The following is a 17,065-nucleotide window of genomic DNA, read 5'->3' as shown; positions in this document are numbered from 1 at the left end:
CCAACATTGCTGCTGCACCTGAATACATCTGCATTCCAGTGATTTGTTGTTCAATGTATAACTTGCTTTGAGACATCATCACTGCTGATACATTGTTCACATCCGCGTTTGTTTCGTCCTCACTCAGGTTTGGAAAGGTGTTACATAGGGAAGCAATACGTCCTTTCTTCTGGCATCTATCATGCATTGCCCAGCACTCGGGACACGTGATCTGTTCGTGTTGAAATGAAGCAATAGGGTCACAAAGGCAGTGGAGCATGAGGTTGTTGCTGTTGTGGAGCAGACTGCTTTTGTCATGAATGACAATTATCTATATTCTGCTGAGACATCTGTTGGACTGCTGCAGTAGTGTCCACATTCCCTTGCGAACTGTCTGAAGGCTTGGAGGGGTGAGAGGAATTAATTCCTGAAACTTCAGACCAGGCTTCTATCTGACTACCTGCAGCCCGCGAAACTTCAAATGTCTGAACTATGTTCAATACTTCCGTAAGCATAGGATTTTCACACTATAGAGCTTGTTCTCGAACTTCCATATCAAGAAATGTATGATTGCGCCACAAACCACTTGATGCGCATAGGATTTCTTTTGAACATTTGTCACAAAATTATGATGATGGCTAAGTCCATGTAGTTCTGCTGCCCATGCTGTGAATGACTGTTTTTCCCACTTTTGGCAGTGGTAAAACTCCACATCAGCATCAATAATGTGAGTACATTTACAGTGATAGGTAGAAAGTCACACACACACACACACACACACACACACACACACACACACACACACACACACACACATCTGATTGAAAGAAAGACTTGAAGGTTCTTGTAACAGGGTGAGCTAACACAGCACCTGATGCATGCGAAGTGAAATCCAAGACTAAAAAGGGCCTTGCAGAAGTTTATGTCTGGTACCGCAGATGGCTGGAAATGTTGTCACAGTTGTTTTTTTTTATAAGTACCCCAGTCTTCTGCTGGATTGTTGTACCCAGGGAATGGTAACAGATATGTTGTTGGTGGAGCTACAGGTTTGCCATTGTAGTTGTTAAACTGGAAATAGCAACTATCAGCACACACTGTTTCTTGAGAAGAGATTTAAGCACTGCCTCTATGGAAATTAAACTCAAAGTGTCAGTGACTGAAGTGGAACGTGTGGAATCGAAACCGTACTCATCACCAAAAAATTGTTCTAATCCAAGAACACTGTAAATTATTGCCCAGACAGTACACACACATGGAAGGTGAGTTTCAATACTGTCAGCAATACACAGGTGGCCGGTGGAGCCTTGTGGTTTGGCCTATATAGACATTAGTGCCAACATGGAGTATAGACATGCAACTGCTGCCCTATTAGCAGGCCGGGTGGCCTCTAGTGGTCAAACCGAGCAGAGACTTCAGGTGTGAACTATGATGCGGTGCACACGCAAAATTGGTAGTTACAGCACCAACAGTTTAAATTTCTAAACAAATTAACTAATAACATATAATTTCACTGTGGCTGTCGTAATTCATCAGCCAGGTAGACCTTAGGTGACACATCAGTTTACCAAAAATAATGATATTACACCACACACATAATTGAAGATACGCACATATGTTTCTAATTGTGGGATTTATTTCTTTAGAATCAGGTTAATATATTTTGGAAGTGTATATTTGCACTTAATAATAATACAAAATCCAAGTTATTTCTGCTATAAAATAAAGAAATAGATTGTAAATCAAAATCTCTTTCAAGTGTTATATCAAAGTTAAGAGTTGACAGTTTTACTACAGTATCTCCAAAGTATTTGAAGATTGGTGGTAAATAAAGAAATTTTTAAAAGGAATTTAAAATTATACGCTCACATGACAGATTTATCAATGAACAATTTCTTGGATTAGATAAGAAAGATAAATAATAGAATCAAATTTTATTTTACAGGCCATATTTCTGTTCAGAGAGCTATTCTTGAAGTGAAGGCATACAGATCCAAATACACAGAGTCAGTAGATGCCTTCTGTGAGGAAGCAATTATCCGTCGAGAACTGTCAGATAATTTTTGTTTTTACAATGACAAGTACGACAGTATTGAAGGAACAAATGCGTGGGCATTGAAGACCCTTAATGATCACAGGTATAACTTTATAATTTTTAGTTGCCATATCAGTTTCTGTGAATTATTGTTCTGGGGCATACAATTTGATCTTTTGCAGGTATTTTCCAAATACAGATGTGATAAAATTCAACACTGCTTCAACAACTTGTAAATGGTAGATGTGATGGAATGATGTCTTGGAGTTACTGTGTCATCCCACATGACTAGTCATATTTTGGGATAATACAAGTTAGATATTGCCAAAAACTATCAGATGCTCTTTATGTTTCAGGATGTATGTCTCAGCACTTCAGCAGAGAATCAGTTGGTTGTCAGTGTGCTATGTAAATGTATATATACGAAAATGGTGTAAGTCGAATGTGTCTTACTGTAAAGTCTTAGACTTCACAACAATGTGACAAAGAAAGCAGTGTATGTTAAGTGAGCAGTAGCATCTCAGAGAGTAAATGTTGAAATTAGACACTAGTGGTAAGAAATATGAATTGAGAATAATTATCCTCTTTGGGAGTAATCCACATGTGTATTTCAGTAGAAGATAAAATCTTCAAATTGCAGGCATTACTGGACCACAGTTCTCAACTACTTAAGAGAGACATAAGTGTCCTAAAAATGTCTGTAACTTCCTATGTATAAAAATGTCTATTCATCACCACACACTTGAATAAGTTAGTTTCCGGGACTAATGAACACTGCAGGCCTTCTAGAATAAAACTTTTAATTTGCTGTGGAGCTTACGAACAACTGTAGTAGATAACAACAGAGTTCTGGGCAGAGACTTGAAACTGGATCATAGCCCTCTGTTAACTTAGCCATTCACATAAACAACTGATGTCAAAATAATCAGGGTCCATCAGTATGCAACATGCTTTTGTGAATTCCACAATGGCTCTCTTCGATACTTTCCTCCATTGAGAGCAGGAATATTGGGGGAGGTACTTGTAGAATGAAACTTTGTCAGGCTCTTAGTAGTGGATGGCTAACAGTAGAACAGTGAAACAGTTGCGTTCTGGTCTGGCAATTTTAATCTGTCAGGAAGTTTCAATTGACATTATTTCTGGAAATGAGACTTCTGTGATTCAAAATAAGAAGGTTCCTATTTCATAACAGAAATGTGACTTCTTTGATTCAGATTAACAAGGTTCCTATTTCATAATGTATAGTGAAAAGTGTAAGGCCCATTCACATTTCCAAGTGCTGAAACTAACACTTAATCTGATGGAGATAAGGGTGTTACTTTTGTTTAACACTGACAGTTTTATTCATAATCTGATATAGCAAACAGTTTAGTAGAATAATACTGAAAAGTACTGTACCTGGTTGGAAAAAATGTTCCATATTTTATGAATGTGACAGCCCAAGTTGGTCAACAGAAATTATAATTAAATGGTTAATAAGAATTAAAAGTCCAAAATGATAAACCTTTGTTTCTTCAGGCAAGAATGTTTAAATTCAGTGCTAGATGTCGACTGTTTCCTTCATAATTTCCCATATATGAAGGTTCCTTGTGGAAAATGACTACCTTTGACTGAATTATGTTCCAGAAAGGACAAGAGGTCATATATCTACACTTGTGAAGAATTGGAGAAGTCTTTAACACATGATGATTTATGGAATTCTGCCCAAATTCAGTTAGTGAAGGATGGAAAAATACATGGCTTCATGCGTATGTATTGGGCAAAGAAGATATTAGAATGGACACCATCACCAGAAGAAGCTTTAAGAATTGCAATTTATTTAAATGATAGATATTCATTGGATGGAGGAGATCCTAATGGATTTGTTGGTTTGTATGCCATATTCATTTTTTTTTTTTTTTTAAATTCCTGCCATCAAGGAAAATTTGTCAGTATTAATGGTTCTGATACATCAAACTTCAGTGTAGCAGAAGTTTCATGAACGTCTGTAAGATACTTTAAAATCTATGCCAAGATGCCACTGTACCAGGTGTACCGGTATGAAATGAGCATTAAGATACAAATATGTCGATAGGGAACATTTGTTGTGAACGAGCCTTAATTTTTTTTGTTGGGTTGGTATGACATCTGTCAAAGGTATTTAGTATACATCAAGTCATGGAACAGACATCATCATATGTTTTCATCATGTTAACAATGCGAATTTTGTACCAGAAAGTGATGATTTGCGGAAAGCATTAATTTTTTGTTTTAATTTAAAAACAAAAATGCTGCAGAGTCGCCTCGAATGCTTGTCGAGGCATATGGTGATCATGCTCTATCAGAAGCAACATGCAAAAGATGGTTTCAACGGTTCAGAAATAATGATTTTGATGTAAGAAATGAAGAAAGTGGAAGACCACCAAAAAAGTTCGAAGACGCCGAATTGCAAGCAGTAATGGATGAAGATGACACTTTGAGTGAGAAGCAAATGGCAGCAATGCTAAATGTTGCACAACAAACAATTTCTGACCGTTTGAAAGCTATGGGAAAGATTCAAAAGTGTGGAAAATGGGTGCCACATGAATTGAATGAAAGAAAGATGGAAAACTGAAAAACCATTTGTCAAATTTTGTTTCAAAGACATGAAATAAAATCAATTTTACATCGAATTGTTACTGACAATGAAAAATGGATTTATTTTAAGAATCCTAAATGGGAAAAATCATGGGGTATTCCGGGACAACCATCAACATCGACTGCAAAACCAGATTGATTCGGCGAGAAGACAATGCTCTGTGTTTGGTGGGATCAGAAAGGTGTCATGTATCATGAGCTTCTAAAACCCGGTGAAACTGTGAATACTAATCGCTACAGACAACAAATGATCAATTTGAACTATACATTGATCAAAAAAAGACCAGAATGGGCCAGAAGACAGAGCAAAGTAATTTTTTTACTCGACTCTGCACCTGCACACAAAGCAAAACTGGTTCAGGCTACAATCAAAACACTTGGCTGGGAGCTGCTACCCCACCCGCCGTATTCACCAGACTTGACCCCTTCCGACTACCATTTGTTTTCATCAATGGGACACCCATTGGCTGGGGAACACTTCGATTCCTACGAAGAAGTCGAAAATTGGGTGTCTGATTGGTTTGCTTCAAAAGACGAACATTTCTATTGGCGTGGTGACCACAAATTGCCAGAAAGGTGGTCAAAATGTATAGAAAGCAATGGTCAGTACTTTGATTAAAATGTTTTTACTTTTCAATTCAAAATTAGTGTTTCACTTTCACAAAAAAAACGCTCATTTCATACCGGTACACCTAGTAAACTAATCAAAAAATCATACGCACCACCCTCATCTCTTGCAGAATTGTAGTGTATTTTATTGGAAACCTCTTTATCAATACACACTGGGCAACAGGAGATTGCAGCAAATAACTATCTGTGTAATGGCGTAAAAGTACACCTAAATTTTCAGTGCAGTTCAATACAGTACACTGTCTTTCCTATCTTGAACAGAACAGTGTGGCTCATATGCTCTGTTCTTTCTGTCTGCAAGCTTAGACTGTTTGGTCTGTAAACATGCCTCGGATGGTCATTTCAAGCTTGGATTGTGCACAAATTGTTGCCTTTGGCTAAAAGAGTTGTCAGCATGGGAAGTTCCTTGCTGAATTGGTGTACTTCACAATGACATCATTTGAAAATTAAGCAGCTATTAGGAGACACAGTACATTTAAGTCTGTCTTTTAGTGACTGCCTTTGGTCAGCATCACCAGCTGTTGACATCAACCCACAAATTATGGGGCAGTGCTTGCAGGTGATCTCTGCCAAATGTTTTTAATATGCCTTTACTATTAAACAATACCTTAGCTGTGCTGTTTTTATTGCGAACACAGACTTTAACTTTTTTGCAAGACCATCAAAAATATTGTCAATATGTGGGATGGTGCACCAGTTTCTGTAATTACTGACTGGTTTCTGTTGACCAGCATACACTAGTGGTGTAAATTTTTGCATTTTTGTTTTTTGTAAGGTGTTGGTAAGCCACTCAGAGCCATGGCCATTACTGTAGGCAGTAAGTTTGATTGTGTGTCGTTGGGCATGAAAGACAAACTTGGGTAATGTTGTTTGAAAAGCTATGTGTTTGTGATTTTGTGGATGCTGAGAGCTTTTAGAGATCATAATATCAGTACCTATTGTTTTTCTGCAAGTGCTAAATGAGTGTTTCTTTATGCTAATACCTATATCAAGGTCCAAGACATTTATTGTCTCAGCTCCATTGAGAATTGAATTTTCTTATTTTAGAAGTATTACATTCATCTTCAGAAAAAAAAAGCAGAACACTTTGAACAACTAGAAATAGGACATTCATATCACAAGACATATACATTAGTATGTTCTGCAGAAATGATTAGCATTTGAACCATGTTGACCTGCAGGTTCATCATCGATATCGCAGTGCAAACACCATCTACCGGTAAAATGTGCCTGTGACTATGTTTGCTGCTATAAACCAAAGATAATGTATCAATGTGACTTGAGCAGATGTGCAGGTTGCCTCTGAGGCCTAAGCACAAACAATACTGACAAATCAGTGAGTTTGAAAGATGGCACATTATTGGCATGAGAGAACGTGATGCACCCATCTGGGAAATTGCTGCTCATGTGGGAGGAAGTGTTTCCGCAGTGCAACAGCTGTGGGCAGAGTGGTTCACGGAAGGCTTTAAAATGTGATGAGATGGGTCAGTCACACCACCCAGACCACCCCCTGAGGAGATCTGCACTTCATCCGAATGGCATTGCAGGACTGATCTGCATCCTCCTCGCCTCTGGAATAACAGTGTAACACATCATACACTATCAGAGCTGACAGTCCATTGCCGTTTATTATGGCACGGATTACGTGGGTGTCGTTCACTTCTCCGCCTACCTTTGATGAATGTGCACAAACATGTTAGATGGCAATGGTGTATGGAAATGGAATGATGTCACTAGGGACAGGGATGGCATCATGTAGCATTTTTGGACAAATTCAGGTTCTGTTTGTTTGAAAATGATGGCCGCATTTTGGTTCGCTGTAGATGGGGAATGGCATCACATCGACTGTATTCGTACAAGATGTACAGTACCATCTCAAGGCCTTATGGTGTGGGGTGCTATTGAGTACAACAACAAATCACAGTTGGTGCATGTGCAGGGCACTACGACCAGTGTCACCTGCGTGAATGACATCCTGTGAACTGTAGCCACATCCTTTTTGCACAACACCTCAGACGGCATTTTTCAGCTAGACAATGCACAACCACGTGTTGCTGCACGAACACATGCATACTTGGTATCATATGATGTCAGCCCTGTGCCCTGGCTCGCCAGATCACCGGACTTGGCACCAGTCGAAAATGTGTGGGATATTGGCAACAGGACATGTGCTGAACTGAGATGACTGAAATGCTAGTCATTTCTGCAGAGCATACTAATTTACATGTCTTGTGAACATGAATGTCCTATCTCTAGTCTTTCAAGGTATTCTGCTTTTTCTGAACAAGAGCGTATTTAACTGTCGAATGGTACTGGTCTGTAAACACTGCACATCATCTACTTAGATGATCCAGTATTTAATTTTGTTACCAGTATTTAATTTTGTTACTCAGTGGCTCTTTCTGTAAGAAAATTTATTCAAAATTGTCAATACAATTTTCAGATAGTGTAGAACTGAGGAGCAACACAAGGCTAGGGCATCAGACTGTCTATTAAAAAAATCTCAAACTGGAAATAATTGTTTTACACATGTCTGAGTTGCAATAATTGTTGTGTAATTCTATAGGATTTATTTTAAATCTTTGCAAAAGCTGTGTTAAGGATATGCACTCATCAGTGAGGACATTTGTAAATAAGCTACTTGTCATCATTCACCCAGAATTATATTTCCAAAGTTGGTGGTTGTATTTATTCTTTCCTATCAATTACTTCTTTCTTTTCTTTCTGTGCCACCATTGGAGCTCACTGTACATTTCTGTTTATTTTAGGGTGCATGTGGTCTGTGTGTGGAATACACGATCAAGGATGGCTAGAGAGACCAGTTTTTGGGAAAATACGGTACATGAATTATGAAGGTTGCAAGCGAAAGTTTAATATTGCTGCATATGTAAGTCGTTTTGGAGGAAAAAGTCATAAATATATAAAGAAAGCTTAGGTATTATCCTATCAAAAATAAGTGCCTTGGTATGTATTTTGTTTCATGAAATAACTTTCTCTTTATAGTTGAGCACATATCAAATTTGTATTGTTTCTCATGCTAACTATAAGTACAATATAGGGTTCAAAACTTTTACAGGCACTTTCCAGAAATGACATTTAATTTCTTAAGTTGTGTTCCAGAAACTGCAGATACTCAGGGAAGCCATTGTAGTAGTTTTCAAAAAAAGATTTACACCCTAATTTGTAGTTGGTTAATCTTTCTGTGTCCAAAGAAAATGTGAATTTGAAACCTCAAAAAGTGATGGAGGTACCTAAGAATTTTATGTTCCTTCTGACTGTAGTTAGTTGCTCCACTGATTTTGTGTTTGCATGCACTGCCAGGTAAGACTTCATCTTCAGTATTAATTAAGAGATTAAAAATGTTTTAGCTCATTTCCCCAGTCTGTGCTGAAGAATTGAATGCCAGTCTATAAGCTATGATTGTAGCATGCTGTTTTCCTAAAGTTGTATGATATGAAATTGGAAGATGTTCATGAATTTTTCATGTTCGCCAAGTGAGCTAAAATATTTATTTTCTTTTTTTTTTTTTAAACTAGGTAATCTGTTGAGTCTCGTATGTTCATAGTTTACAAATTATTTAAACTTTTGTAAAAATGTTATTAATTTTTAGAAATACAGAAATAATCTCGTTGTCTTCTAGAACTTCTATTCCTGTTATTAGTTTTCGACTTATTTTTTGTTTTTAAAATTTGAAATTGTAATGTTTTATTTTGATTGCTTTACTGAGAAATGTTCCGCATGGTTACACAAGCAGATGTATCACTTGTGAAGTGATGTTGAAGCGTGTGCCATACAAAGTTAATGATTAAAAAATGCATGATTGATATTTAGAGAGTCTTGCTGTAGAGTGAAATTATAAGTTGTAATAGGGTGAACTGATTTAAATACTTTGCAATTCTGTGTGTGTATGTATGTGCAGATTTCCCAATGGAAAAGGTGTGTCTTGTTCCTTGTATTTTGTTTTTGGTTTGTAATTTTTCTTAACTCTTAAGTATCAAATATTATATGCCAAAGTTCGTAAATGACATTAACAGTTAGAACATGTACTATAAAAAGGTGTACAAATTGAAACTTCCATGAGCAGAATATTAAGCTTTAGTACATACTGTAGTATCTTATGTTTGTGGTGTTTTTATTTGCATATAAAGTGATAAGTAATTAAAACCACAATAGTGTGAGACTGGTATTAGGCACATGTGTGTTTGTAATGTGATAAATGTGTATTACTTTGATTTTGTAATGCTTAAATGTTCTTAAAATGGGTATTACATCAATTTTCCTCAGATAACTACATTTGAAAAAAAAGTTTGTCACTGCCAACTTTAAATATTAAGCTACTCAGGGATAAAAAATAAACAAAGAAAAAAGAAAAAAATGACAGTGGATAGTGTGGAAGTGCAGGAGTGGCTAATAAATCATTTATTGCTTTTATTTTTTAATAAATGGAAAATCCAGTCTCGTCGCCAAGATGGATGTACCTTGTCACAAAGGTCTGTTGCTGACATCTGTGTTTAACAGTTTAATTAAATGTCACCTTAGTTATTATTATTGACCAATTTTATTCATTACCTGTGCAGTGACATCCCTTTTTAACCTGTAGCAAAATTTGATGGCTGTAAGTTCATTTATTAATTTTGTGAACTCGGCCATTTCAGCTACTATCTTAGGAAGATGATGATTTTATTTTATTTTACTTTCTTCTAATTCTGTGATAGTATTTACTTACATGTCTGGATTAGCGGGCATTAACGTAGCTAACCTCGTTGGATTATTGGATATTTGATGCATGTGTATACATATTTGCTAACACAGTCTCGGGTGTGGAATGCCATCCAGCATTTTTTGGCTTTTATAACATTGTAACATGTTATATCTGATGTTTTTATAATATTATTGTTTTACTTTGAGGATAGTGCATTTAGGTATTAATGGAACACCACAAAGAAGGCTTTACTCATCACAAAGAGGGTAAACATGATATAACAATAAAGAACTAACTGCAAACTAAAAGTTAAGAAGAAGTAGATAAAAGATGAGGAGCAAATTTCCAACGGAAAATTACTGATCTAGAATTAGGCACAGAAGATAGGGTATTTGAACGTAGGTGACTAGCAAAATAAAATTAGAGAATAGTAATGTGTCAGGTACATTATAATTTCCTTTCTAAACCTTCTGTGCATCTGGTTTACATCAACTAATGAACATAACTCAGCAAGGAAATTTCACACATCATCTGCATACAGCCCGTATTTTTAAAATTTCATGACACAGAATTTCTGAGAAGCAAGGGTAGACAGTATTCCAAAAAATTTTTTGGCCTTTTTCTTTATCATAATGTAAATTTGTGAATGGCAGTGTTAGTGTTCTGGACATATAAGTATTTTAACTCTGTTTACTGAGATGTTTGTTATTGCATGTTGTGTTTGTCTATTTATGCAGTGGGTTTTTTACTTACTGTTTACTTTCTTCTTCAAGACTCGTAGCAATGAACATACTATGCATGACACATAATTAAGCTACATTAATGTATATTGTTAACTTTGGGCCATATTTCTATGTTGCGTAAGAGGAAAGAAATTCTCCGTACAGCAGCTAAATATGTTTACGGTATTTTGCATACCCTTTAGAAGCATTATAGTTTTATCCTCAATTTATAAAAAAGTAATTTTGAGTTTGTACTAATGCCTGGACAGAGAACTGTCCCATTGAAAATTGCCAAAAAGAGTACATTTGCCCTTGAAAGATAGCATATGATTATCCAGATACACAAAACAGATTATAAAAGGATGAAACTCTAATGGCCAGAGCCAAAATTATCAGGACAGGCTCATTGCATGAGCCAGTCTGAACTACAAATAATTCCAAGTATCATGTTGACCATGATAGAAATGTTTTGTCTTTTCATTATGTACCATTTTTCAAGAGCATATATAGTATTTTGATTATTGCTCATAGAACAGTTCTCAGAATTGGCATTTGTATGTAACTTGAACATCCATTAATGAATTGTTTGCATTGAAAATGGAGATTTAGAGATTTGTAACTAACGTGCACAGTAGACACATTTAGTAGCCTCATAGTGAATTTTTATCCTTTACACAATAAAAATCGCAGATGTGGGCCTAGTATATTTCTTCTTAGTGTGGAAAAGCTTCATTATCTTTTTGTGTATTTCGCTCTGTTTTGTTCATGTTTTAGAAGTGTGTGCACCAACTAAGCTAGGAATTTTGAGAAATTTCTAACATAATTGAAAAGGGAACTTGGAGATAAAGATTTTATGCCTGCTGTGTTCTAAGCTACTTCACTCTAATAATGCAGGCAGAATTTTCTAAAATTTCCTGAAAGTCAATATATATATTGACTTATATATATTTTTTGAATATATAATATAACAATATAACAAACACACCCAGTAGTGAATTGCTGAAATTTAGTTACAACAAATATGATGTATCTTATTGCACAGAAAATGTAGTAGTGAATGCTTGATTTGATGTGACAGTCATAAGTAGAATCTGAAATTTACTGATTTGTAACCTTTTCATTTTTTCTCAATTAAATATAATAAATATAAATATATAAATATAATCAGTAAAATGCATTTTTGAAGCCTAATCCTTGGCTTATAAGTTGGGAAGGTACCATTTGGTTTATAAGCTCATCCCACTAATAAATCACGCGAGTAATGTCATACAAAAAGCAGTTGAATACAGAATAATTTGATTTTTACTGAAGAATTAGTTAAAAAAACACAGATTGATTTGTAAGTAAATAGCATATTTCTGAAACTACTTTTATGTTTATTAGTGCATACTTATAGTAGTATTTGGATTTGTTTTAGTTATTATATGAACAATTTCGGGTGATGTGAGCCTGCTCAGGGGGAAAAGAGGTAGTACTAAATTATATTTACGAAAAGACATTTTATTCATTCTGGGATTTTTAATGTTTACAAAAAATGTGAAAGAATATATATATATATATATTAATTTTTTTTAATTACTTAACATTACGTGATATTTGAAAAATAATAAAATGTCATTCGTGTTGAAGTGAAGAGTAATGTTCTTGGGCTTCATGGTAGAAAATTTTTAAAATATTTAATATCTTTGACATTTGTGGTGCCTTAATATTATCAAAAAAATGTTAATTTGCAGCTGTAGGGCTTACCTCACTGATGCTGGTGTGTCCTAAGCATCTTGATTGCATCTTTTAATCTTTTATGTGACTTACGTACCCTAATATGATTTGTAAATGTCAGTATGTCGATATTTTCATCAGTCAGAGAGAAACTGTCATCATACAGCAACTTGTGTGAAAAAATAAATAAAAGAAAAATGTATTGCTGGCCACCAAGACTCAGTAATGACAATACTACACACAGTCACTCGCAGTAGCCTTAAAACAATAACAAAGACAATGAAACTGAGCATATGGTTTCAGGTAACAATAGAAGAAGAGAATGGAACAGCTTGCTGTTTAAATAATTGCTGGTTGGGTAGCTCAGTCTTAAAAATTCTACACTTTGATACTACCCACAGTAGGAACTGGATTTGCCTGCTTTTCCACCTGAACATGTATATTAAAGCAGTTATTATTTATCCTACTAATCTGTTTCTTCCATAAAGCATTTATGCACAATAATATATGGAATGGCATGCACGACAGTGCTTGTGATCACACATGCTAAGACTCCCTTGCCCATGGGTAGCAGAGTGGATGGTCACTAGTGGCTTGATGCTCTTTTGATAGTGATGTAAAAATCTTTTTCATTTTGCATAGAATGAGATAAACTCAGATTTAGTACTTGCTGAAAGTCGACAATCTATCAGCAGTGCCTCAAGAAGAACTAATATGAGAGGAATTTGTGGCCTACAAATTTTGCCAAGATCATCTGTTCTGGATAGAATAAGAACAGCTGATGTTATTCATTTGAATAACAATGTTTGTTCTTCTCTAACTTTATAAGAAATATTTGTGGCCTTTCTAGCTGCTATCCACTCTCTAAGGTTGGAGCAGAGTACTCCACACATACTGTGGGCCTTGATCTACAACTGAAATGTGCATTTGGAAATATATCCAACCTAGACATAAGGCATACAGGCTTTCTAAAGATACATCCACTCAAACACAGCCAAATATGTTACCTAACAACAAAAACATTTGATTTTTGACAATATAAGGTAATTGGATAGAGAAAAAATCCATTCTTCCAGTGGTGGCAGAACACACAAATAAAATCCTCAACCTGTCTGGTAAGTCTCCCCTGACCCCAGTTCCGGGTGACATTTCCTAGACCTCTCCAGCCCTTTTCCGTCACCCCTCTTCATTCACCTTAAACACTTTTGCCTGGAGGAGGAGCCACTGGCTCCAAAAGCTTGCCTAATTGTAACTTCTTTTATGTATGTGTTCTGCCGCCGCTTGATGAGTAGATTTTTTTATCTATCCAATTACAAATATTTTATCTGTATGATCTAGGGTAAAAGCAACAAAAAGGCTCAACTGCTTTAGTGAATCCAAGTAATGTGGTGCATTGATAAGACATTAGCTCATATTTGGGTGGGTTGGGCTCAAATTCTTGTCTGGCTGTACACATTTAGATTTCCCACATCTTCAGTAAATCACTTAAGGCAAATGCAGTGATGTTTCATTAGAAATTGGTGATTTTCTTCCCTATTCTTTCACAATCTGAGCTTGTCCTCTGTGTCTGTTAACATACCTTCCTTTTTTCTAGTTAAATGGAATACATGACACATCCTAATATTGATGTTTTTGGATTATTAAAATGTTTCAAGCTTATATTTATTACCGCAGAAAAATTAAAATTTTGAATTTTTGTTAACAGCTGGCGTAAGGTCAGTGTTAGAACTATAAACTTATACAGTCAAATCCTTAGGAACAGTGTATGCAAGCAAGTATGATCCTGCCTCAAAACTTGTTATTATGAAGAAATAAAAGCTATTTCAGCTGTATGTGGCTGCTCGCAGATTCCTATGACAACTTCTAACAGCAGCTCAGTTTTCTTATATAATGTCTGTCATGTCAAATCAGCTCTTCTCTTTGAATTTATTGCATTAATTACTTTTAAATTTCTGTGAGGGCAATTGTTAGAATATTAGAGTGAAATAGCAGCCAGTGGGCAAAACAATGTATTTTGATTTCCAAAGCATGCAATGTCATGAACATCAGCAGTACGTGGACGTTGGAGCTTGAGAAATCTCCCTTCTCACACCTGTACATTTCTATGGTCTCGAAGTAGGAGTACACAGCTCCACTAATTCAGAGATTCATCTTTCTGTATGTGACAACATTTTTATTGTTTTCTGTTCCATGTTGTGCATAAAGTTAAGACACAAAGCTTTAATTAAAAAAGGATCTGATCTGTATTGTCTAAACCATCTGTATTCCCTCCAATACCAGTTCCAATATTGTATAGTGCAATTTTTTTTCTTTTTAGTGCCCAATTTCTCTGGTGTGGGATTGTATCTTCTGTCAAGGGCAACTAATTTTGTATAAGTAATTGTCATGAATATGCTAAATTCTTGTGCATATCTGTTTTATAAATCAAGTTACAAAATAACTGGTAATCGTAATTCTCACTTTATTATTATATGTAGTACACTGTTTAGTTCTCCTTCTTACCACTCTGTTAGATTAAAGTACAATATGCAGTATTTTTTATATATTGACATTTTTACCAGCAATATAAATGTGTACTGTGTCGATATATTGAAATAAAAGTTTATTCTTCACTTTTGGTTTTCAATTCTCCATACACAATAATATTTCTTCTCTATTCAGTCCACTTGGTGTGTCCTCTGCCTCTGGACAATTGTCTTTTTATGTTTTTTATGTGTATATATTAGATCATTTCAGACACAATACAAGTGGCAAGTTACCGGTAATGGGCTTCAGATCACACAGTACTCTGTTGTTCATTCACTTAGATAGCAGTTGTGCGCATTTCAATCTGTAGCTGTCTTATATTAAATTTTCACAGATATGATTATGGAGAGTCCTGGGTGCAATATAAATAGTGGAAAGTATGATGGTAAGGATTTGGTCTACAGTGAAGGTGTTGAGCAATTGGTAGCCACATAAACTAGACTGAAAATGTTGCTAAGCTTGTGATGATGATAGCTTTAGATCTAACATATGCTGTACTAATAAGGAAGATGAACAAAGGACGGCATGTAAAGAGACACTTCAACAAGGCAAGTAGTTTATAATCACAGCTACTTGGGCATCTACAACAGCCCTATTGTATTTTGCTTACTCAGGCATGGAGTAATGTGTCTGTTCATAGCTTTTGTAAGACCAAACTGCTGACACCTACTAAATTCTATGAAAACATTCCCAGAGGTTTACGTGTATTTTACACGGTACAGAAATGCAACGCAGCAAACTGAAAACATCTAAAAAGTTAATAATAATTATGGAACAGTTGATTAGTGAATTTTAGACCTACATTTATGAAAATATTGAGCAACAAAAATACGCTATAAAAAACTTCTCTCTTTTTGATTACATTGGTTTTAAAATGCAAAATTTTTTTAGAAATATCCTATCTTGACAGACCTGAAATACAGAACGAGCACTACAATATGGGTGGATGACGTGTAGGCTGTTACGTTCGATATTATCAATGTATTGATCTAAGTACGTGGTAACAATATAATGGAAGGAAACATTCCACGTGGGAAAAATTATATATAAAAACAAAGATGAGGTGACTTACCGAACAAAAGCGCTGGCAGGTCGATAGACACACAAACAAACACAAACACACACACAAAATTCAAGCTTTCGCAACAAACTGTTGCCTCATCAGGAAAGAGGGAAGGAGAGGGGAAGACGAAAGGAAGTGGGTTTTAAGGGAGAGGGTAAGGAGTCATTCCAATCCCGGGAGCGGAAAGACTTACCTTAGGGGGAAAAAAGGACAGGTATACACTCGCACACACGCACATATCCATCCAGCTTGTGTCTGTATGTGTGGATGGATATGTGCGTGTGTGCGAGTGTATACCTGTCCTTTTTTCCCCCTAAGGTAAGTCTTTCCGCTCCCGGGATTGGAATGACTCCTTACCCTCTCCCTTAAAACCCACTTCCTTTCGTCTTCCCCTCTCCTTCCCTCTTTCCTGATGAGGCAACAGTTTGTTGCGAAAGCTTGAATTTTGTGTGTGTGTTTGTGTTTGTTTGTGTGTCTATCGACCTGCCAGCGCTTTTGTTCGGTAAGTCACCTCATCTTTGTTTTTATATATAAGTACGTGGTAAGTTATGAAAATGATATTGTTTCTGTTAATTTTCTGTACACTAATCCTCATGGAATTAATTACCACAGGCATCTGTCATCTTAAAAGTAAGACCCCATGCATCAAAAATAATCTGATGCTTCAAATTTCAGCATATCCATTATCCCATACTAGGTCTAGAACATCGGAAAGTTTGATGAGATACCCACGAAACAGAATGTGGTGCTCTTATCCAGAGACTGTGTTGACTATAATTATATATATGTTGTTCAGAACAGAGAGCAGTCTGCACAAGTTGTGCATCATGCTGTTGTTTTCTAGTTAGTTAGCATACTTTCCTTGAAAACACGAAGGTAATCTTGTTTGCTTGTGGTAATTATAGATATAAAAACCAGATTTCCCTGTGTTATTTTTTCCAGATAATAATTGATACAAATACCAGAGTGCACTGCTGTTAAACATCTGTGACATCGTTTGTTGTTGTTTTCAATCTGTTTTGAAGATGTTTCCTAGTGAAGAAAGAGTTCTTACTTTAAAAATGTGATAGGAAGGTTGT

General features: G+C 35.8%; 1 protein-coding gene across 4 annotated transcripts in view; it reads left to right on the top strand.

Annotated features, from left to right (window-relative positions):
• Positions 1 to 15,009, top strand: part of LOC126412197 (deoxyribodipyrimidine photo-lyase) — a 121,090-nt gene extending 106,081 nt beyond the window's left edge. For all 4 annotated transcript variants that reach the window (XM_050081697.1, XM_050081689.1, XM_050081704.1 and 1 more), the window contains 4 exons: positions 1,922 to 2,114; positions 3,638 to 3,879; positions 8,026 to 8,221; positions 14,103 to 15,009. In XM_050081697.1, the coding sequence (XP_049937654.1) occupies positions 1,922 to 2,114; positions 3,638 to 3,879; positions 8,026 to 8,192 (602 nt within the window). In that variant the 3' untranslated portion in view covers positions 8,193 to 8,221; positions 14,103 to 15,009. The remainder of the gene's footprint in view (positions 1 to 1,921; positions 2,115 to 3,637; positions 3,880 to 8,025; positions 8,222 to 14,102) is intronic.
• Positions 15,010 to 17,065: the final 2,056 nt, after the last annotated feature.

This window comes from Schistocerca serialis, chromosome 1, assembly GCF_023864345.2.
Source record: "Schistocerca serialis cubense isolate TAMUIC-IGC-003099 chromosome 1, iqSchSeri2.2, whole genome shotgun sequence".
NCBI classification, from domain to species: domain Eukaryota; kingdom Metazoa; phylum Arthropoda; class Insecta; order Orthoptera; family Acrididae; genus Schistocerca; species Schistocerca serialis.
Note: the sequence above shows the minus strand (reverse complement) of the source record. Positions and strands in the feature narration are given on the sequence as shown.